Source organism: Protopterus annectens, chromosome 11.part0, assembly GCF_019279795.1.
Source record: "Protopterus annectens isolate FY-2018-M chromosome 11.part0, PAN1.0, whole genome shotgun sequence".
Taxonomy (NCBI): Eukaryota; Metazoa; Chordata; order Ceratodontiformes; family Protopteridae; genus Protopterus; species Protopterus annectens.
In genome coordinates, this window is record NC_056745.1 from 389,891,536 (window position 1) to 389,916,893 (window position 25,358).

At 40.4% G+C, this 25,358-nt stretch overlaps 1 protein-coding gene across 2 annotated transcripts in view; it reads right to left on the bottom strand.

The window, feature by feature from the left end:
• Positions 1 to 25,358, bottom strand: part of GOLGB1 (golgin B1) — a 1,744,011-nt gene that overhangs the window by 275,883 nt on the left and 1,442,770 nt on the right. For both annotated transcript variants that reach the window (XM_044087881.1, XM_044087880.1), the window contains exon 19: positions 12,448 to 12,613. In XM_044087881.1, the coding sequence (XP_043943816.1) occupies positions 12,448 to 12,613 (166 nt within the window). The remainder of the gene's footprint in view (positions 1 to 12,447; positions 12,614 to 25,358) is intronic.

Sequence of the window (25,358 nt, forward strand, 5' to 3'; positions counted from 1 at the left end):
CTTCCAGTGCTACACTATAACACTAACCAGTGGTGATGACCGCCACCCATTCCTGTGACCACACCTGTTTGGCATATAGCCCCCTTAGGTACATGCAAACACACTATGGATGTGTTTATCCAGCTCTGTAAATGCATGCATTGGCCTACAATCCATTCCCTGGATGGGATGCATATCCTACACAAGGGTATCATACAGATAGATACCTGTCATCTGATACATAGTGTATAGCAGTAAGCCGACTATGGCATAGTCATCCACATGTACTATACTTACTATCCCGTCAGTACCACATAGGTGGTAGGCCGCAGCCTGTATGTTGGGTACCAATGTGTACATACAGCTTCATGTTATGTCATGTGTCCCTTGGTATCCACATATCCATAGGTATTATGGAGTCCCAAGGTGTATCACATGAGACATTAGAGGCCTGGATGCATATCCACAAGGCAGTTGTACACCTATAACAACAGTCCATTATTGGCAGTCGTTGTTGTGTGTGAACATGTCTGACATATACCCTCACTCACACTACTCTTAAGTAACTGTCATGGGTGTGTGTGGCACAGATGACCTTGGCCACGGATCACGACAGCGGACGGCCCTGCCATATACATACATATGTGACCTACGATCTGAGAAGCGGCGGCACAACGTGTCAATGGCAACAAATGTATTCATGTAGTATGCAGGCTTCACACCTATGTAGTGATTGAGGGAACATGTACACATATATTTTGCCACGTAGATTACGGATGTGTGCAATGCACTTACTGTTGTAATCATAACATGTCATACCATAGTAAAAGCAAAACTCACACCGCATTGACCAACAGTGACATACACACACAGTCAGCGTTTGCAGGATTCAAACCCCTACCTAACTATGTTATGATACTAGAGAGAGACGCATTAGCACGGCGAGCTATTTGCTTTACTGGGTGGTTTGCCTTCTCCTGCTGTATTTCTAGGGTGGTGACATCATCAGTCTTTCCAAAGAGGAATGTACATCTTCTAGCGTGTTTTCCCAGTCTCCAAAAAGGGCACTCCTTTAATTGCACACACACACACACACACACACACACACACACACACACACACACACAGTCAGCGTTTGCAGGATTCAAACCCCTACCTAACTATGTTATGATACTAGAGAGAGACGCATTAGCACAGTGAGCTATTTGCTTTACTGGGTGGTTTGCCTTCTCCTGCTGTATTTCTAGGGTGGTAACATCATCAGTCTTTCCAAAGAGGAATGTACATCTTTTAGCGTGTTTTCCCAGTCTCCAAAAAGGGCACTCCTTTCAAAGACAATTGCACACATACACACACACCCCCACACACACACACACACACACAGTCAGCGTTTGCAGGATTCAAACCCCTACCTAACTATGTTATGATACTAGAGAGAGACTCATTAGCACGGCGTGCTATTTGCTTTACTGGGTGGTTTGCCTTCTCCTGCTGTACTTCTAGGGTGGTGACATCATCAGTCTTTCCAAAGAGGAATGTGCATCTTCTAGTGTATTTTCCCAGTCTCCAAAAAGGGCACTCCTTTCAAAGACAATTGCACACATACACACACACACACACACACACACACACACACACACACACACACACACACACACACACACACACACACAGTCAGCGTTTGCAGGATTCAAACCCCTACCTATGTTATGATACTAGAGAGAGACGCATTAGCACGGCGCGCTATTTGCTTTACTGGGTGGTTTGCCTTCTCCTGCTGTATTTCTAGGGTGGTGACATCATCAGTCTTTCCAAACAGGAATGTACATCTTCTAGTGTGTTTTCCCAGTCTCCAAAAAGGGCACTCTTTTCAAAGACAATTGCACACACACACACACACACACACACACACACACACACACACACACACACACACACACACACACACAGTCAGCATTTGCAGGATTCAAACCCCTACCTAACTATGTTATGATACTAGAGAGAGAGAGAGAGAGACGCATTAGCACGGCGCGCTATTTGCTTTACTGGGTGGTTTCTCTTCACCTGCCGTATTTCTAGGATGGTAACATCATCAGACTGGACATGGTAATGTGTGTACACTTTGTTTTATGCCATTCCAGGAATGGTCCATGTGGGTCGTCAGGTGTCAACAGCTTGAACAGGAACTCATAATCCTTACCTTGTGTGATCTATCTGTGGACACATTGACATTCCTTCATATGTCAACACATATTTATGCACAGCTTGTTGGTTTTGTGGGTACTACATGTGTCTGAGATGTTGACAGAGGGCTATTCTAAGTGTATGTGAGACATGTGTAGCTGTGTTCAGTGATGTATGCCCTGGGTGTCTGCCTTGCAAACAGTCTAGCATGTTTGGGAACCATGATCCGCACATGAACATACCACAATTAGTAAGGTTGTGTGTATGTCATCTTCCAATAGCTCTGTGTATGACTTCAACCATGATGGGCTCCATGGCCTTGCATATCAGACTTCATAGGCATACTGGACTATACTTCCCATGGTGTGTTGTGCACCAACACTTGTGTGGAGTGCCATATTTTGCTGTAACACATTCAACAGTTCCACATCCTGTGTAGGGGGAGGCTCAGCTGACTGTTCAGGTGCAGGATCTGTTTCTTCTGTAGTTTATGCATGACACATATTGGGAATCCATGTAGTCCACTTGATGCCATGCTTTTGGCATTAGGGGTAGCTGTTCATCCATTCTACATGTGATATCCCCTGGTATGATGATATGGACTATCGTCAGTGGGAGGTGGGTATGTATATATGGGCCTGTCTGTCAGGATGTCGGCATTGTCAGTCAGGTACAGTTGGCCCCGACTCATGACATATATGTGTGTACATTGCTATATATGACATAGCGGTCGGAGGTGTCATGATTCAGTCTGGACTCCTTCTCAGCTACTCTTTACAGAACACCAACGAACCTGAGCGATAATCCGTTATACTCTTTTACACACTTAACACCATACTGATCCTTTGTGATCTGGCTGGAGTATGTCATCATGATATCCCGGCATGTCCAGGGGTCAGCTTCATGTGTACTCTCCAGTCCAGCTGGTGAATATTGTGATGTAGACACAATCTCACATCTGCCTCATGTACACAGGCAACACTCTCCTCCTCCCGACAAACTCAGATATATGTGTGAGATGCACCTATAGAGACATACAGGGTGCTGAACTCTCTCGACCCATGACTGGCACAGTCTATCAGGTGGTGAAGGTAACCACACACACCACATATCAGTCTCACATATCCTCTGTCGACAGCAGTCAAACCACATTATCACACATATACATACTCGGATGCTATAAATGAACTCTGCCTAAGCAGCAGAGACCTCCACAGCAGACACACAGACAACTGCTACCCCACTACAATGCCCACATCTCACATAGTTCACAATGTCAGTGTGCCACACAGTCACTGCCCTTCGGGATACACAACACACCTAATACACTTGTGATAGGCGACACTTATTGTCAGACACGTTGATGTACCACTCACCAGCCCATACAAGGGAATAGTCCCTTTGTGCTGTCTGTTGGGTGGCAGGATCTGCCACATAACACTTGCAGTCAGGTCACTCCAAAGCAAGTACGGAACTGGCACCATCATTGTCCCTGCTGGTGCGTAAAACCTCAGACATTAGTCCCTGGACCACATGACATGGTACATGGAGGAACACTGTGATCATGTAGCCCAGGCCAGTATGACCCTAACCTTGTCTAGCATCTTACACCCACCAAGTATGATGTCACAGTATACAGACAAACATATCACGTTTAACAGTTGGCTAACTAATTGGAGTCATTCATAGGGGATACAGTGTCTGTCAGTCTGTGGTGACATGCTCGACATGCCACGTAGCTTCACTATGGACAGCTTGCACCTGTCACCCTTGGACCTTCAAATGCTGGCTACGGCTCTTGCTACCACCATAATGCATTTGTTGAGCAGGGCTCACAAGACAAACACACCACCATGGACATTACAGGTTAAATGTCACAGGGTAATGCTGCTCAACACCAGTTGTGTTACACTCATATTGCAGCCACTCAGGACTCTCCTCAGTATGGAGGATAGCGATATCTGTGCACTAACAGACGCCTAGTTCCAGCTCACATATGCACACCAGCACTACCAGGTTATGTTTCATACCATGCTTTCTGACCACAGGACTTGGAACGGACAACACAACTAGGGGGAGTATCCATATACATCACAGGTACACACACCTCCGGGTTAGTAGCACTGCACTACGCATCTCAGACCATACATATACAACTACCATTGTGCAATTCTGCCTTTCAGTTTGTTGCCTGCTACAGACCACATTCCCATACTCAGGAACCACACTCGGCTTTCCGGGGAACAGTGGAGAATATGAAGGTCTCCACAAACACCATTATATTGGGTGACTTCAGATACACAAATATTGACTGGGGATACTACTCATGCCCCAATACCCTCACCCTACAGTCTCTACAATTTGTAAATTCATATGCTATGGCACAACCAGTCACCACAGCCACAAGGGGGAATACATATTGGACCTGATCATCACCAACATGGTGACTATGTCCCACACCAGCGATGTACCCCTCATTGGTAAGGTCAGAACATGCATATATCTCACTGGACATACATATACACTCCACACACCCATCCTAGGTAATCTTGGTGAACTTCTCATGAACCAACGTCTCACTTCACCAAAGCAAGGTGGTATCCTTCAGAGACCCTGAGACAGTGGCAAATACGGCTCCGACTGCTGAATCCTTTACATAAACATTCTATGGACACCTATTTGGGATAGCACAATCCATGCAATCCACTAACAACAGGACTCACTCCTCCAATGGCAGGGGACCTGTCTGGTAGACCCCAGCCATAACTAAGCTGTACAACGTCAGGAGGAACCTAATACATGATAGAGCACAATCACAGACGGGGAAAGCATCTGTGATCTGTACTAGCAGACAGCTACAATCAGTCATGTACCTATGTAAGGGCTGCTTCTCATGAACAAATGCACCAGACAAGTAGGGCTATCACAAGGCCTTCTTCTGTTATGTCGGGAACCTGGGTGGACACTCACTGATATGCTGTGAGTTACTGCATACTGACTAAACTTACCCTGAACCCACTGGCATAGCCAACATCCTGGCAAACGGGTTCGGTGCAGATGTCTCCCCCCATCCCCCCTAAAGAGCAACTATCCATCCCAACAGAGTGTAACCTCCCTGATATCACACAGTAACAGGTGAGTGCTGCCCTCCCCAAAGCATACATTATGGCATCAATGGGAACAGATGGTGTCCCGGCCTGCATCTTACACAAGCTTCATGACAGACGTAACCCTCACATTACATCACTGTGCAATATCAGAGTTACTACAGGATATGTACCCACGGAATGGTGTATGGCGACAGTGGTCCCACTCTACAGAGTTGGTGCTACAATGGACCACATACAATATTGCCCTATGAGCCTAACTAGCCCGTTCTGCAAAGCTATGGAGCATATTATCATGGGACTCTTACACGTAGACATCGGGAACCTACAGACACTGTGTCCTACACATTTCAGCGTTGTTGTGGGCAGATCTTGCCTCTTGAACATGTTTGCATTCTTTAGACAGTTAACAGGTCCATCGACATAGGGACAGTTGTACATGCAGCCTACCTGAACCTTGCAAAAACCTTCCACACAATTACCCACTGGGCCATTATGCATAGGCTCACCAGCATTAATATGGACACATATCTCACATGATGGATTGCTACCTCGATCAGGGATAGCACACACATGGTCAGGATTGCAGGTGCCATGTCTGACTATACACCAGTTACAAGTGGCATCCCACATGGCTTGGTCCTGGGACATCTCTTGTTCAGTGTATATTTGTCTGATGTACAGGCTACCACAGGGGGAATATGGCTGACCTTGTTCGCACTTGTCTGCAAACTAGGTGCCATGATCAAGTCTCCAGCTGCCACATGCATACTCCAACAGGATCTCACAGAGATGGATGACTGGTGCCTAAGCCATGGCCTACAGCTAAATGCCATTAGTTGCATAGTCATCCCCTTTAGGGATAACAACATGTCCACATATTTACACATGGGTAATACTCCATTACATACGGTAGGAGTTGTTAGGTGATTGGAGACATGACTTGTTTGTACTTTCGCCTTTGACATTCACGTTTGCAAGGCGGTTGGACAGACCTTCTATATAAGCCATCTTATCCCATATGGTTTCACATCTAGGTCGAGTGAGGTCATTGTGCCCCTAAACTCATCACAACCATGCTTGGTTACAATGCCACCTTTGGGGTGTACCTTACCCAACACCTGCAGCAACTGTACTGGCCACAAAAGTTCCTCACCAAGCAGATGTAGGGACTCACACGGATGACCTGCACAGTTCAGATGCAGTAACTCCAGCTCTACTCAGTCGCTTAACACCTACTCGGATATGATGTGTGCCTGTTGTTTACAGTAATACCTAACCCAGAATTACTGGACATGCTCCACCTCAGGATATCAGACTCCCTTAAAGCTACACACTCCAGGGACATATACCTCAGCACAGATGTTAATAGGACATGCTGGAGGGACAGATTCTTATTCCAGAACCTCCACTCACTCTGGATTGTGATCACAGTTACACATAGGCAGAGCCACACACTGACCACTTACAGGGGACATCTTGATGGCTGTATGGGTGATTGTATGTTTACCCCTGGGATATCTTCTGTGTCCCTGCTAGACAGAGGCACAGTAGCCTAAACATACATGGGCTATCTTGTGTGACCTACTATTCACTGGCACAATGTTGTAATCTGACAGGGTTGCAAAAGCCAAACACACTCTGGCTAGGCTTGTACATGCCCTAGGGCAGACAGCCTAGTATCGACCTCTGAACCTATGCTTATGTTCAGGATGCACAATATTTATTGCCGATACTGTTTGCAGGTCTTTATCATCTTTGCTTTCCCAGTTTCTATGAACAACTTAGGTATCTGCAAAACATGTTTGATCATGACTGGGTTCCACTATATTATATATATGTCTGTTGTCATGTAACTGTGTGCACAGGGCGGATTGCTGGATAGCGAGAGGTTCCTGGGTTAACACATGCAACCGCCAGATATGTGTGGCCCACTGCTGTACTCAGACATGGCCTAAGTGTGTGGGCATGCCCAGTGTGACCTTTCAGTATGTTGTGATCTGAAGTCCACTACATTTGTGGATGTGTGTGAACATGACCAATATTAACATTTATACTGTGTGTGTTGGAAGTCAAGTTCTGTTCTTACTGCAGGACTCACCTTTGTGTCATAACTCAACAGGGATTATGCTGTGCCTGCAGGGTTTCCATGAGATACTTTGCATAGACCTATCAACATTCCTTCATTCTGGCTGACCACTGCAATACTGTCATGGTTTAGTGGTTCAGTACTTTACCTACAGTGCACAGTATCCAGGGTTAGAGGCCCATCACTGCTTTATATTTTCATACTGAGCAGACCAGACTGCTTAAGGGCCAGTTAAGCAAATATGAGCATGTTGGCTTTTGTTCAGCTATGCCCTACTTAGACCAAGCTTGTCCAACATTGCTGTATATTCACCGACTGTGCTGGACATTGTCCAATATTACTCGACATTCACCACAGTTGTACTAGTTGGTGTGTGCGATTCTGTTTGCATATACTACATGGTGGTAAATGTTGTTTAGCACTGCCTTAAATTGCTTGACACATAGCATTCATGCCTCAGGTGGTGCTGCAGGGCTGCCTATGTCAGATGTACATACTACACTCCCTGTACAGTGGTTGATAGGTTTGATAGAGGTTAGTGTCAACTGAGACATCCCTTTTATTATATGTGCGAGTCAGAGAGAGGTATCATTTCCAGTGTTCCTACTGAGCCAGTGTATGTGCTATGCGTTGCCTCTTTGCCAAGGCCAAAGCATACTGGGCATGCCTACTTCTGCCCATTGGGGCATGCTCAGCTTGTTCCTCCTCTGAGTCATGCTCTGCCTGTGATGACCTTGATATGGTGGGGGTCTGTTTGGCCCAGGCCTATGCTGGTCCTGCTGCAGCTGTTTTCGCAGGATCACATTATGTAGCATAGCACATACCATGACAATTTGGGTACATGTAGTTGGTGAGTACTGCAAGGCTCGATTACATTTCGTGTTTGTGCATGTGCCTCATTATGGCGTTCCTGTTCAGCTGTGTGTGCGTTTCTGATGGGTGTCATTAGCCACGGCTCCAGTGCATAGCCAGCATCCCCCACTAGGTGACCATGTGGGATGACCCATTGGCAAATGTCTGGTACAGCTGCGTCAGATGCCAGATATGGGAACCATGGTAGCTTCCAGGGCAGCCAGCACACACATTCAGTATTATGCCATGGGCATCACACACGACCTGGCAGTTGATGGAGGGGAAGCCCTTGTGGTTGAAGTAGACCCTACCCCACTTGCCAGCTGGTGCTTTGATGCGTATGTGCGTGCAGTCTATTGCACTCACTACCTCAGGGTATTCCGCTATTTGCTGGAAGAGACGCATATTGCTGGCCAATACCTCACGGGAATTGGGGAAATATACATGATCACCGACATGTGCTGACATGGCATCCAGGAACTAGTGCAGTACCCTGGATGCTGATGCCTGTGATATCCACATCATATCACCAGTTGGTCTCTGGAAGGTACCTGTTGCTAATATTCTTAGGCCAACACATACCTTGGTTTCAACTGGGATGGGTTCCCCTCTGTTGGTTCTGTGTGTGAGGCGTGGCCTGCACAGCTCAACAATTTGCTGCAGGAGGTCTCTGTCCACTCTATAGCGCTCCATTATCGCCAGCTCATGTAGCCCCTGGTAGGTTACCCTGGACATGTACACACTTCTCCGTCTCCTCACTGTGGGTTGTCTAGCAGCATTTCCATTGTCACCACCCTCAGCAAGTTGCATATGTCGCCTTATAACAGCAATGGCAGCCCCTAACATTTCTTTGTCTCAGTAAATCTTTTTCAGTTTTCACTTCTATTAGCTTACTGCAGTGTCGCTTGTGAGAAACATAATGAACTGTTGTTTGCAGAGTTTAAATGCTACGCTGGGCTGGGCTAGTGTACTGCCTGTGTAATTGCCCGATTCTGATTGTTTTCACCTGCTAGCTCTGCTAGTACTCCCTGGTAGCTTCCTACTATTATTTCTGCTTCCTATTTCCTTTCTGTTTCCTCGGGGAGGGGGGGGGCAGCGCCACACACACAAGTGCAAACCCTCACAGCAGCTCACATGAACGCACACATGCTTACACGGTCTAAAACTTGCTTATTCGGGTTAAATCGCGTGCACACCAGCGCAAACGTGCTTACAACACTTTAAACTGCCTTATACATGCTTACTCCGGCATACACGCACTCATGCTTACAAGCGCGCACACTGTCTTACTCGGGTTTAGAGGCGCGCACACATGCTCAGCAAGAAACTTTGGTGTTATTCATGGCATTACACCTTCCATTTCTTGCATTTACCTAGCCTACCTGTTGACACACCTCTTTCAATGATGTGTAAATGACAGCTGACACATGCCACTCTGCTCCAATGAGCTTCCCTTCTTTCATACATACCCCACTTGTGATGTCACCTATCTTCTACTCTGCTACTCCCCTTATCCTACTCCTACACTCCACTGACTGTGCTCATTTGCTATGTAAACCTGCGATTCACTATCCTAACCCTCCTTTGCATAGGATTGTCTACTAATGCTTGGTTACATCTCTTAGACTGTGCTTCCCCCCTTAGCAACCTCTACTCGGTGGCCATGTTGTCTTCAGCCTGCCATTCCCTTGCATTGTAAATTAACAATTTAAATAAATTCCACATTTGTGGGTTAAAATGTTTATTTTTCTGGTTTTTAGAGTGCAGCCCATTTGCGCGCCACTGCGCTATGCTTAAACATCGGAAATCGGAGAAATAAAATTTATTATTTTTATTTTCATATTGCATCAGGAAACATTGCCAATGGCCGTATATTTGGCCATTGGCATGCTTCCTCTACTGGATGCAACCTTTATTTGGATCTGTCACAGCTCCGTTTTGCTATTTGCAGAACGGTACTCAGGTGTCAACTGAGTACATTTCTGCAAATAACACTGCTCTTACTCGGACAGGTTCGGGTTTCCTGAATCGAAAATCTGCCTCATTTGCATGCCTTTCAGATGCAATTGAGGTAATTTGCATGACCCGGCCCTGTTCGTGTAAGAGCCGTTTCAGGAGCTCTCTTGCACGCCCCTGCAGGCTGTTCCTGGATCGCTCGTCGGACATGATGGCTGCATGGAGTCTTACTCTACTCTAAGACTCCGTGCAATCCTTCGTAAATCTGGCCCATTATCTATCTTTTTAAGAAAGCCAAACACAAACAGTAATCCACTGTAACCTAAACAAAGTTGACATATTTATGAAATTCTATTTTTTTGGAGTCTTGCTGTTTTTACTGGAGAACAAGATGGTGTAATTTTGTAATGAATAAGTGACATTTGCAAGATATACTGCATAATTTTTTATTTCATTCATTCATTCATTTTATAGCACTTATTTTACTGTCACTTGCACATAAATGAAACATTCAAAATAAATATATCACTTGATGCAGGCCTTATTCCTAACATACAAAACTGAAGATGTAAATCTAAGACTTCCCAGTGAGAGATTAAGACAAAGCTCTTACTTAATGCCCATCCACAGACCCATTTCTTGACCCAACTTACAGTTATATTAGTAATGCAACAAAATCCTGCACTGCTATCCTTCCCACAAGCTACTCAGCTCATGTTCTGGTAATTCATGACTCTTTTGGTGATGGTAAAGTTAAGTCTTCCACATTCAAGTTTGCTCTGGCTTGGGAGTGACTTCTGTGACTGCCAACAATCATTCTGACAACCAGGAAAGAAATCATTTGTATCTTTGGAAGTTTCTTATCTTATGTTATATTAGCATAAGAATTCTACCAGCAAAAAGATACTTGGGTGGGGGGGGGGGGAGCACATTCTGACCTTCAGGTAAGTCTTGCTCTTGATTAGCAAAAGTTAGAGGAGTAATCAAAGGTAATTTTTCCCAATGGACAACTTTGTGAATACATGTAGCTGAAAACCACTTTTAGCAATCATTGACTTTGCCTCCCCCCTCCGATGTTGTGTTACTGTGGAATGTGTATAAACAATTCATGGAGGTTGTTGCCCCCCCCACACACACACAGGAGGGTACAGGGGGTCTTGCTACGTGCAAATAGCTATGTTTGTGATTCCCTAAAAGCTGTTTTCATTTATACATATTTGCGGAATTCTCAGTTGCAGAAATTTTGTTCAATTAATCATCTTGAATCAACCTGGAAAATTGTCAAGTACAGGGAAACTAGTGACCTGTTAAGCATTTTTTTTTGTTACATAAAGGAGTTGCCCCCCCCCTCCCATTTACATATAACTATGGGATTACACATCCTATGGGAAAAAATGAATATCTATCTGCTAGGCTGGAGTACATACATCATCAACCTGAAAGAATTATTTAATAACCCTGATAGTTTTGACTTTAACTAATTTTTTGTGTATTTATTACTTATTTATTTACAAGTTTTTTTTAATTTATTTTTGTATACATGCTTATTATGAAGTCTGGGCATACATTAGCTGGAGATGTTAACAAAACTAGGAAAGATTGAGGTAGGGCTTTGTTATCGTACACCCAGCAGGAGACTTTGCTTGAACAATACCATCTTTCGCTGTCCAGTATGTGTTAATACAATTCACCCATTTAATTTCAATACATTCTTTTTCCAGTTCAAGCATCACACACCATCAGCTACTACCCTTGCAAACAATTAATACAATGCAAGAACCAGCCCAGTATGAGAAATCAGTCCAAAACAGAGCACATGTCATGTACTCAGAGAATCACTATTAAACAAAAATCTAAGGCCAAATAAGCACCTTAAGCACCTTATATCCACTTGTCAGCATGTCTTTGGAATGCAGGAGGAAACTGGAAACCCTGATGAAAATCCATGTAAACTTAGGAAGGGCAAAGAAATGCCACAGAGAAGATACCCTAACCAAGAACTGAGATGGATACGAAACACTGTGAGGCAACAACACTAACTGATGTAAAACAAGGCTACTCAGAATATACAACTAATTACTAATTCTGTTTCACTTGCCTTTGTGTTACACACTGAGTATTAGAAGGGACTGCATGAAACTACGCTAATGACAGTGACAACAAAAACAAAAACAAAATTAAAAAGATAATATAATGTCAGATTATAAATTATGATACAAAAGAAATTCAAAAACAAGGAAAAAGGATAAAGGCAGTCTAAAACAGTATTAAAAATCTTACTTCTCTCTGATACTGCTCATTTGTAATATTCAGCTTGCCAGATGACACCCTCATATCTTGCACTAGTCTTTGCAAGTCATTCAGCTGTAGATCTTTGTCAGTCAGTGCAATCAAATACTGTTCCTTCAACTGTTCATTTTGCAATGCCCAGCTCTGTTTTTCAGTTCTGCAGAAAAAAAATAAATAAATTTAGCTCCATTTCAAACACTTTTTTCAAACTATTTGATAGTTTCTGTGGATATTTTATGCGGTAAGACTATAATATGGAATCTTACAGTAAGTGAACAGCGGCAAACATACTGTGAACTTCTAACATTTTTATAGCTCAGAAAATACAATTACATATCCTGAACACAAGCCCCTGGCTCAGGATATAACTATTAGCAAAGGCAGAATGGCAAAGAAATATACCTCTAATATTTTTAAGAAAAAAAAAAAGATTTTCCAATTCTTATCTTCATTTTGAAAGCTGTCATCTTACTTTCAAAAGAAAGGCATCGTGAAATGCCACATGACATGCCTGTCTAGGCTTATTAATGTTGAAAAATGTTTACTCTCTGAGACTAATTAATGACACTCTTTAGTGCAAGGGGTTACCCCAATTGCCTCCTAAATGAGACAAAGAGCAAACTGTTAGAGGGAGGAAAACTAAATTTTGTCTTTTATTGGGGAAATGGCAGAATTTAGATGTTATCTTCCCACCCCCTCAAAATGATCACAGGAACAGGACCACACACTACCCTTTAGTGGTGATTTTTAAATATGTAAAGGTACTACGTGAGAAATGGAACCTGGTGTTCTCTGACGACTTGAAGTTCGGGTGGAACCCCACAGGTTGTATTTATCAAAGGGAAACATCTTAGATTTATTTGGAAGTAGAACTGATAACACCCCTACAAGTATTAAATACAATTATATGAGGAAGTGTGGTCAGTGTAAACAATGCCAATTTATATACGAGAGACCTTATATCACCATAGTTATGTAGCAATTTGTACTTTCTGCCTAGTGTTTAATGTTTGGAAAACAAACAGAAACATATCTCTCAACCTCTTAGTGCAAGAAATCTGGACAAGGCCTGAAATAATGAGGGGGGATACAAAGGCTGAAAAAAGGAACAAATTTTAAATATTGCTCTTATAAATTTAGGAAGTTGCTTGAATATCAGGATTTCTGCTAGCATGTATTTCCTGAAAGATATGAAGTCTGAAACTCGAATGTATGTCATTATTTCATGACTTCAACCCTCAGGTAATCCCAGAGATTTGACAGAAGACTACAACTTTTATGAGAAGCAGACCAGAAATATTAAGCAAAATTATGGACAATTAAGTGTTATGAACAGAAAACTCAAAGATAGGATTTGTGAACACTACTATGACATTAAAAAGGGAAGATGAACCAATGTCTTGTTTAAAAACATACAAAGTGGTATACTAATTTCAAGAAATGTGTGTTTTTTATCCTTGACCATGTATAATATAAACAAGCAGGAGGGGACTTAAACACTTTATTAGAATACAGTGAGATGGTATGACCGTTTAGACTGAACTCCAGTGTTAATCCTGGTTTGAACAATGCTATTTCAATTCTGGCTGTTCTGAGAATGACAGAATTGAGGTTTTGACAAGTTAATGCATTATATCTATGTATTTATTCATTATTTTTGGGGTTTTTTGCTGTGTTTCCATATTATGCACAGACATCATTGATGATCTTTTTGCCTTTATTAATTACTCATTACTAGATGTTCTAATTGGTTAATCTTGTTTTTTTTTTTAATGGGGAGGGTTTTAGTGTATGTTACCCTGATGATGTTCTATATTTAAGAATGAAAGAGCTTAGTGTTTTGATAAATTTGGACTTTGGGAATACTTGCCAATGTCTTTTGGTTTTTGGATTTGGACAGTGTTTTATGTGGGTTCAGGCACATAGGCAGTAAGACATTTCAATGTGATACATTTGGTGGCTGGGAACACATGGCTGAAGTGACATTTAGCTGCAGAGAAATGCAGCTATTGCAGACTCCCTGTGGGCAAAGAGAAGCACACACTGCCATGCCCACAGCTTTAATAACCAAGTGCATGGAGGCAGAAGAAGTAATGAGTGTTGTGCTCAGTGTACAGTACATGCTTCTGTAACATGTAGAGGTGTGCTAAAACATGGAGACTATCCTGCATACTAATGTAGTCACATTTAGACTTCAGTATGCATTTTAGGTAATGTTCCGTAGACATTGTGAAGGGGGTAGTGGTCCACACACACCAATTATAAAGACGCTGCCCATTGTGCACTGCGTTTTTACTGCCACTGATATGCCCATTGGCCAGCCTGATGCTGACGCCTGCCATATTGCCTGCTGTCTCATGTTGTCTTGGAGGCCATGGACATTATTTTCCCCTTGTGCATTTGGTTACTGAAGTTGTGGGCATGGCACTGCATTCTTCTCTTTGACTACAGGAACAGCTACATTACTCTGAAGCTGAATGTCACTTCAGCCATGTGTCCCCAACCAAATGTGCCATAGAGAAATTTCATGCTGCTTAGATGCCTGAACCCATTTTATGTGTGTCTTGTTTGTGTTGGGTTTCAACAGCAGTAGTAACTACAAATTTTCTTTTATATTATACAGCAGTAGAAGCCTAAAGCGAAAACTGACAATACTTTTTAAATTATCATTACATTTTTGAAGTGCATTTGAGCATTGGTCAGTGAGAAAGGCCTACATAACGCACTACTAATGGTTTATAAGTTCCTGCTGCAATGTGATGAGGATTACCTTAAGTTGTAGTCTGTCAGTTAATGCAAAGGATTAGTGCTCTTAGCTGTTAATGAGCTGCTTCTTGTAGTCAAGGTTAAAGGGTTTAATTCCTTCCCCCTCCACTTGTCTATTACAGACTCTGAGCAAGTCACTTAACCAGTCAGTGCTCACAGGTCACCCCTGAAAAGAGATACTTGTGCCCAGTAGATTTATCTAGTTAACAAATGTATAAAATTAAAACAAAAAAAGAGTTTAAAAAGAAGCTGTCAAGAGAGTGGAAAGGGGTAAGCAAAAAACAAAAGGTTGGATGGAACGGGGTAAGCAAAAATGGGGTTGGATTCAGTTATTAAGGGTAAAATTACACAGAGATGCAATATGACAAAGGAAAGAAGAAATCAACAGGTCAAAAAGCAAACTATGTGAAATAACTAAGTGGATAAACACATATGAAGAAGCAACAGCTACAATGCAGAATATGGAACATTACACAACAGGCAATAGTTAAGCTGACAAAATGATGACAGAAAAAAAAGTAATTATATATATATGTATATATATATATATATATATATATATATATATATATATATATATATATATATATATATAGGGTCTATATTAGAACATCGAAAGTTTAATGGTTCGAATCACTCAAGGTCGACCTTTAATGAACGAACCATTAAAATTTCGAATGTTCAAAAAAAAATAAATTAAAAAAAAAAGAAAATCTAAAGGGTGTAGGCAGGGGGGCAAGTCCCCCTGCACCCCCCGCACCTCCACTACTTAGATATACCAGCTCTGAGACCGAACACCAGTGAAGTAAATGGAAATCTCCCCTTACGAAGATTTCCATTTACCCGTTCGACATTATGCATTTTAGCTATTCTCGTGTCGACAATGTCAGATTCGACATTGTCGGCTTTTGAGAATATAACATGTAACCATATACACATACATACACGTTTTTTTTTTTTTTTTTTGCTGTTTGTGCGATCTCTGAGTTAGTATATATAAATGGGGGGTGTGGGGGGTGCAGGGGGCACATATGTGTAGTGTAGGTGTGTGTCTGTGTGGTGTGTTGTATTTCAGTGTTTTGTGGTGTGAATGTTATAGTTTGTGTGTTGTATTGTTGCATGCTGTGTGTTCGATGTGATTTCGTGGTTGTGAGGTGTCGGTGTTTTAATGGTTTCAGCTTTATACTGTTGAAATGCTGAAATTCGATATTTCAGCATTTCGGCAATATGAAGTGAAACTATATTTAATACATATATATATATATATATATATATATATATATATATATATATATATACACACACACACACACGCACACACACACACACACGTCTGTGTGTGCGTTGGTATTTTTTTTTTCAGTTCAGCTACCTGGATGTCAAGTGAAAAAATGCTGGCAAAGCAACACTGCACATTCAAAATGTGCTACATGTGCTGGCAACAATAAGAAGCTTGACAGAAGTCAAGAACAGTTAAATATCACCGGTAACTAACTGTACAACAAGACTGTTACACAGTCTGGCATAAAATAGGAAAAGCAGAGACATGCACATCTCAAATAAAATTAAACAATTATGTAAGGAGCAGTAGAACAAAACCAAAGGACTGCTGTCTGTGTTTGTATTCATGAAATAATCATTATTTTATAACCAGTAATTACTAAGCACAGTCCAAGTTAAATGCTTGTTTCACAGTACTCATGAGTGATGGAAATTCATAGAGGGAGTTTCTAGTTTGCAGCTTTTGTCTACAGTTTGATTGCCTGTTAGCCATTTTTGAAAACAGTAAGCCTCTTTCTGAAATAACATGGATACCAACAAGGACATAGGTGCTAAATGCACACATTCTGTTGCCATAGACGTTTGGACATTATTACATCAGTGTTATGATCAAGCCCGTAGTGATGTCAAATGTAATACAGCACTGTTTGGTATAAATACAAGTGAAAAAGTCTGTGTGTAAATGCATTCATTGTTTTGATCAGTATGTACAACAATATACAACTCAAGTTAAATGTTTTAACTGTGGAGACAAATATCCTTGTTTTTGTTTAACATGTCATACTTTTTATAGAGAATTACAGCCATTTTTAGATCATGCTAAAAGTTTACAGGTTGCAGAGACAGCTGAAATGTTTCAGACTTACTGCTCGCACTGGCATGCTTTTAACAAAGATAAGAAACTATCAACAGAGCTTAATGAAAAACATATGGCAATGTTAAAGAAACATGACATACAGGTTAGAAAGTATTTGAAAGATGTTTTAGACATTTTGCACAGGGTTGATGTTGCTATACAGATGGATGCTTCAGAATGTACAATAGTGCACACAGATTACACTTGTAAGAATTTGCATGCAGTACTTTGTGCAAATGTACAGAATTAAAAAAACTGGCTATGACAGAATCACACAAATTTATGGGTTAAAGATAAAATAAATTCCAGTTCAGCTGACACAGGTGAAGTGCTCAAAAAGACATATTGGTTGTAGAGTAACCATATACATTTATGTTATGCAAGGTATACCAGAAAGGACAATCGAGTTAATTTACAGAATAAAGGGTTTACAGTTACAAATTTGGCAAATGATTTTTTTTGCTAGTTTACAGAATGTAAAATTAAAGTCAATGCTACATTTTAAATGTAACAGTACAGTCAAAAATTAAGATCTCATGAATGAAGAGTGCATCATGTTATACTTGCACAAAGGACAGACAAGTAATGTTCCAGATGTAGGCAGTTTACCAAGCATACCAGATCAGATTATAGGCCAGCTCAGCAAGCTGAATTAGAGTATTCTTAGTAATAGTTTATGTAGTTATGCATCCGTTTTTGGAACAAGTAAAAAGGAGTATCAGGTGACAAAGTATATTTATGAGGGAATTGCTGACACATTAGAGCAATGTGTTCATAAGCTAATTGGAGGGACAGTAATGAGTGACAACAAAGATATTTTTAAGCATAACATTTTTTCTCTTGGTACTGATGAAGATGGATTTGAAATAAGTGTAGTAGGACATGGGAGAAAAGTAGAAAAAGGTGGGGGGATGAAAACACAGATGTACTGAAAGTGACATCAGCCCCTTCAGCTACGGGAATCCCTGATGACAGACAAATTGCATTTTTTTTTTCTATAGAAAACTGGGACATATCAAGCAGGACTCTGTATACTACAGAAAATGGAAAAATAGGCAGATAGAGAAAGGAGTATTTACAAGGGACTCAGAAAACCAAGTAAAAAAGAAACAGTAAAAATTGCAGGATGATAACATAGAGGGTCAAAAGTTTCATAATAAGGCAAGTGGGAATACTAAACTGCAGCATTATGACAGTGAAGGCATGCAGCATTAGGACAGTGAAGGCAATGTGAGAAATGAAAGTGAACTGAGTGTTAACCGACAGTGCATGACAACACAAGTTAGCCTAGTAGAGAGCAGGAAACAGGGCGGTGCCCCTGAAAAGATGAACAAAGGGATGGATATTTAGAACACCACAGAGAAAGAATTTCAGACTTTATGGGCACAGACAAAAACAGACTGTGGAAAGTTAAAAGTTATGATTACATTGGGAAGTGCAAGGGATTACATTACCTTTGAAAATCAACAGTATGTCATAACTAGATTACTTCAGGGTTTTCAGAACAGTTTTGTCATCTTTCATCAGATAGTAGGGACATTCTTACAGAATGTGAGTAAACGTGACAAGGTTATTCATTATATTAATGACATTCTGATACAGTCAGAGACTGTAAAAGAACACATATCACAGCTGAGAGAAGTTTTGAGACCGGTACAAGAGGCAGATTTCAAAGTAAACAAAGACAAAATACAGTTCTCTTCCCAAGAAGTAAAACTTTTAGGAACCATTATCAGACCGACAGAGAGGACTCCTTGACAGGAAAGGTTGAGGGGCATTCTGCAATTGCCAAAGCCTTTGACAATTTTGGATTTGCATAAGGCAGATCAAAAAGAATTACTGCGGTGGTGGTGCTGCGGTAGCATTGTCGCCTCACAGTAAGACATTGTCCCGTTCGATTCTCAGCTAGAGCGTCTTCTGTGTAGAGACATGCATGAATGGGCGTACCTTCACTGAAGGTTGTGCGTGAGGGCCGGCAACTCGGCATGTAAAAATCTACTGCCAATCATTAACGGACCGGAGTTCCGCTGTGGTGACCCCTAACCAGGAAAAGCTGAAGGACACAACAACATAAGGCAGATCAAAAAGAAGAGTTGACTCTACAATGGAGTCATGCACAGAGGAAAAGGCATTTAAAATGCTAAAGCAGAAGTTGGCACAGGTAACGGAGCTTTGACAGCAAGATAAACAATCACTGAAGGGGTTAATCAGACATTTCTACAGAGTATGTGAATGGTTCACATTTCTGGAAGGATGGAAAGTACTACAATGGGTTTGCAATAGTGACATTGCAAAAGGGAGACAAACCAATTACAATTAAGTTACTAGAATACATGTCAGCAGAAAGGGCTGAGTTAGAAGATGTTACAGGTATGGGAACCAAGTACAGAAAAGTTGGGGACCACAGGAACGAACTCATTAGAGATAGATTCTCAAGATGAAATTACACAGGATGGTTGCTTATTTAGCTACATTGGTTTTAACATATTTAACTACACCAGCACTGTCATCACCAAAGGGCATTTTAATTTATTTTCGAAAGGATTCACTTTTATACCCACGGTAAAAACCAATTTGGTGAATTTATTAGTTGATTTTAAATTATTTATTAGACAAAAAAAATCTAGAATTATTTTTTAATGGACAGGAGAAAAAGAATATTCACAATAAACTAGTGAAGAAAAACACTTTCAACCCCCCACTGCACCCCCTGCTTAGAAATTTTGAACTGGTGGTGGAAAAAGAATTAAGGGAAATGTTGAAATATAACAGAGTGGCCCCAAATGTAACTACTGAGGAAAAGAGTATTCTATATGATTTTAAGGAAAACAAAAACCTTAGAACCATGAAACCAGACAAGGATGGAGGGGTTGTTTTAATGGATCATATCAGCTATGAAAGCAAAATGTTTGACTTGCTCAATGATGAAGAGACATGCGCTAGCATTTCCTTGAATGAAGTCAACATTGCCTATAAAAAGACTTCTATGTGTCTAAATGATCTAGTGATAGAGAGGCTCATAGACATTGACACTTATAACTTTTTAAAATGTCGACAAGCCTAGAGTACCCTCTATCCTTGGCATACCCAAGGTCCACAAAAGTATTACTGACCCACCGCTTAGGCCTATTGTCTCTGCGGAAGGATTAGTAACTGTACCTTCGGCAAAATATATAGATTATAATCTAAAAAACACAATTTTCAAAAATGAGAATATTCTCAAGGATTCATGGGATTTTTTAAGACACGCAAGCAATGAACAACAATCCAACACAAGTACGTTCATTACACTTGATGTAGTGGATTTGTTCACGTGTATTCCACATGATGTGGGGCTTGCTTGGTTTGAGGAATTCATGGCCGATTGTGGGGATATTCCCTTTGGTGTATTTCGCACTTATCTAATTTTAATGGACCTAGTCCTTAAGAATAATTTTATTTTCTTTCAGGGAGAATACTATAAACAATTGAAGGGCATGGCAATGGGGGCACACTGTGCTCCTACCTGCCAATATTATTCTCCTATATTGGGAAAACAAATGTTTTCACCTCTGAATTTAAGTAATATTGGAACCTGTATGGGCGCTTTTTAGATGACATCTGTATTTTTTGGACTGGTACTGATCATCATTTTTTCGAATTCCTTGAATACATTTCTAAGACTACTAAGTTCCTAAAATTTACATATCTGCTTAACGATAGTGAGTTAAATTACCTTGATGTTAACATTCAAAGAGTGGACAATGCTTTCAAATCTAAAATACATAGAAAGCAGACATTCTCGAATTATTATCTTCACTATACGAGTGCCAACCCCCACACCAAAAAAGAGGGGTAATAAAAGGTCAACTGGTCCAGGCTAGCAGAATGACATCTGATGACCAGGATTTTAAAAGAGAATGTGATTTTATAGTAGAAATGTTCAAAGCCAGGGGGTACCCTCCAATACTTTTGAATGATGTAGTAACAGAAGTCATGGATGGTAGAGAGTCTAGGTTTGCCCCTATTTTGGGTAAAAATCACCCCTCTGATTATGCAAGGCTAGGTACGAGGATAGAAGGGGAGGCTTACCAATCTGCTTTGACTATCACATATGATAGTGAAACAAATTTTGGTCAGTGGAAACAATTTGCAGCCTTATCAGATTTAAATTGTATATTTGAAAAGCCACTTAAATGTGTATACAAAAAAGGATGAAATATCAAAAATATTTTGGAAGGTGGTTCCCATTATAACAATTTCGGAACTCTTATTAGTAACAAAAAAGGTGCACACAAATGTGGAAATTGCACCCAATGTAAGTACATACGGACTGGGGACATGTTATATTTAAAATGTAGAAACAAGTATATAACTACTAGAGGGTATGCAAATTGTAATACCACAGGTGTGGTATATATTGTTTTGTGTGGGGCATGTGACTCTTTCTATGTGGGTAAGACGGAAAGGAGGTTAAAATAAAGAATGTATGAACACCTTTATGATTTAAGAAAGAAAAATGATGATAACGCCCTGTACAAACATCTTCAGGCATGTACAAAAGCTGAGTATCAATTTTTCGTGATAGAGGTGGTCCCTATAGACCCCAGGGTGGGCCATGGAAGACCAGACTCGAATACAGGGAGCTATATTGGCAATTAGTCCTGGATGCTTGCAACAATTCAGGACTTAATGATATGGTGTCTTTAAAACCTGTACTCAAGCTCAGATCTGCAAAATTGTGATATTTTTTACATTTTTTATGTATATTCATGTTATTTTATCCTGGTTTATTTATTTAAGTGAATTCTTGATTTTATATACATTGTATGTGTTTTATTATTTGTCCACCAGATGGTGTTAGACAAGTAAGACTGTCACATGCAGTTTAGAATCCACTTTTTCTGTATCTTGGTAACTAATTGAATCACTGATTTCATTGATCTATTCAAACAGGAAAAGTTATCTGATGAAGTTCTATGAGACAAAAATGTAAGGGGAAGTGTTTTCATCAGCGTTTATGTTATTTGTGGATGTGTGTTCCTTTTGCTGTGTTTGAACATTAAATTACTTGTGTGTTGGAACTGCTGGTCTCCGGTGCCTAATTTTGGATTATGAGTTAGAAGATGTACAATATGTTTTACAGCATTTACATCGAGTAAATGCTTACAGTGACAGTGCTTATGTAGTAAATTCTTTGAGACTACATATGACAACATGGGCTAGAAGAGGGTTCACTGACAGTGCAGGACTGATTCAAAAGTACAAGTTGCAGGGACAGTTCAGTATCTTAAAATCAAAATCAAAACATCGACAATGGATAAAAGGCCTGTCAGAAAGTATGCCAAGAAATAGCCAAAAGATCAAAGTAATTAGCAACAGGAATAGAGTTGTGGTATACCAGACAAGGTAGATGTTCCAACCTTAAAAGTAAGGACAGTTACAAAAGGAAGTGTATGTATACAACAGACAGGTCAAAACCAGCAAAGGTCACTGAATGCAATATCAGAGTAGCTAGGGAATACTACATTTGCAGTACAAAAGGATATAAATGCCTTCCTATGGAATGGGAGTGAAACTGTTATGTAAGATATGTAAAACCATTAATGAGATTAACTAAAGAATTACCTGAAGGTAAAATAAATGTTAGGAGAAAGAGAGAATTAGGAAACAGTATTGGTACATTAGATCAATCATAGATCTACAGTCATGACATAAATTTAGCATAAGCAAAAGGGTCTTTATGCTCTGATCAATGAGGAGTGCTGTACTTATATTGCAGACAAGACAGAATTCATAATGCAACATTTAAGTAAAATACAACTAGTTTCGGAAAAGACTAGAAAGACATGGTATAGTGACTGGAGTGACTGGTTAAATGGGTTATTTCAAAATGGTGGAAAACCGTTATCACAGTTTTAATTGCTATAGTAGCCATTATTTTGTTAATTGTAATAACATGCATATGTGTTAAACTTTGTATTAAAAAGACTGTTAATCAGGTATCTACTGTAACTAATCCAGGTAGTAAAGAAAGTAACATAACCAATGGAGACATGTTTTTTTCTGTAAGATTCGTTTGATTTACTGAAAATGTTTTGGTTTTCAAAATAAAAAGGGGAAATTCATAGAATTATATAAATTAAGATTTGTTTCTCTCATAGACATAACATGTATTTGATAAAAATAATATATATATATAATTTGGTAGACCTGTTTTTCCTGCACAGTAACAGAGGTTTAGTAATCATACCAACAGTGTGATATTTTTAGAAACAGCATTTGATATATAGCATCTGCAAGTGCAGAAAATAAATATGCATTGCCTTAACAGAATGTGCTTGTGTGAAACAAATACTTCTGAATGTTTTGTAATAAATGGCATTAACAGAGTCTTAATAAATGGCATTAACAACAGAGTCTTGTTAAAATACCATAAACAGGTGAATGTATACAGATATTCATGAGAAATAACTTGCTAAAGGGAAATGGCTAACAGCAGAAAAAAAGTTACATATGATTCTATCAATGAAAGAATATTTTGCCATGCTGAAAACTAGTTTTCTCTGGATAAGCATGGTTAACACAGCAGAAAAAGTTACAGACTATCCTATCAACGAAAGAACATTGCTGAAAGAACATTTTGGCCTGCTGAGAACTGGTTTTCTCTGAACTGAGATAAGGATACAGACAAAGTAGACATCAATACAGGAAAAAAAAAGTTCACATCAAGGACAAAATTTTCAAACTATAAAAGTGGCGGCTGTAAAATACATTTTTGGTGAACATTTGTGTAATCTGAGTCAGCTGAGGAAGTGCAGTGTATCTGACAGTGATCTGTGTTCTAAAGAGAATGTTTATAATCTCACAGTACTGCTTGGCTGGCTTGTTTCAATAAATCTGTCAGCAATTACGAACATACAGTTGTACAGTTTGTCTGTGTACCTGTTGCTGATAATTCAAATGCTGTTAATTTCAATCTAACAGGCGGAGTTGCACTAAATGTGGTACTTCCATAGTGGGTAGTACATGCAAGTAAAATTCTCTGTCTTCTTATTTAATAGGAAGGGAACATTCTATAACACTAGTGAGCTGCTTTTCCATTTCTTCTTTGTCTAAACTGCTTGCTCTGAGTTGCATGGGGCTACCTCTTAGCTGTACTGATCTGCTCAGCTTGAGTACAAGTTGCAGTGAGCAGTGCGGACTTGCACTACCTTATGGGCACAGACAAAAACAGACATAAAACCAGTACAACTAACTTCCACAGCTGTAACAATTCCCAACCCATCTCCTTAAATCCCACTTATTTTAAATCATGCAGCACTGTCATTATCAAAAGTCAACATGCAAGCCCATCCCATTGTCTGCCTTATAGGACATGGCTAAGGGAGTGAATAAACTGCCTCATGCTCACTACTCATTCCTACTAAACCCAAAAGACTGTATGTGAGAGGTGTAAATACTTAACTAAAGGTATCTCCTCTCTCATACACCTACATGCAGTTACCTTAACTCTGTCTTACTCCCACAAGAATCTGGACAACATCCACAGATTACAAACTCTAAACCACCTTATGCTGATGCCATTAAAAATCTTTACCAAAGCCTCCTAGGACTCTGATTTACCTCCTGCATGCAACCCAGCATCAACAGCTCATATGCAACATGCAGCTCGCTCCAAAATTATAGGAAATACAAACATTAACAGGGTTCATATACCAAGCACACAAAAGCCCTTAAGGTAGCAAGATCAAGCAGTTCATGTGGCAATGTCCAGGTTGTAGGTAACTCTACAGCAGGGCACACAGATGCTTCACTCGCCAGGTCGAGCAAAGGCACTATAATGGTTAGCTGCCTCTCTAGTGTCAGGATGTGTACCATCACTAAGGCCCTCAAGTCCATTCATCCCAGGTACACATATGACCTGATCATTGCACATATGGGAGTAAATGACTTGAGATGTACCTCATCAGCTCATACAAAGAGGGACATGATGCAGCTCTTAGAATATTCAGCTGGA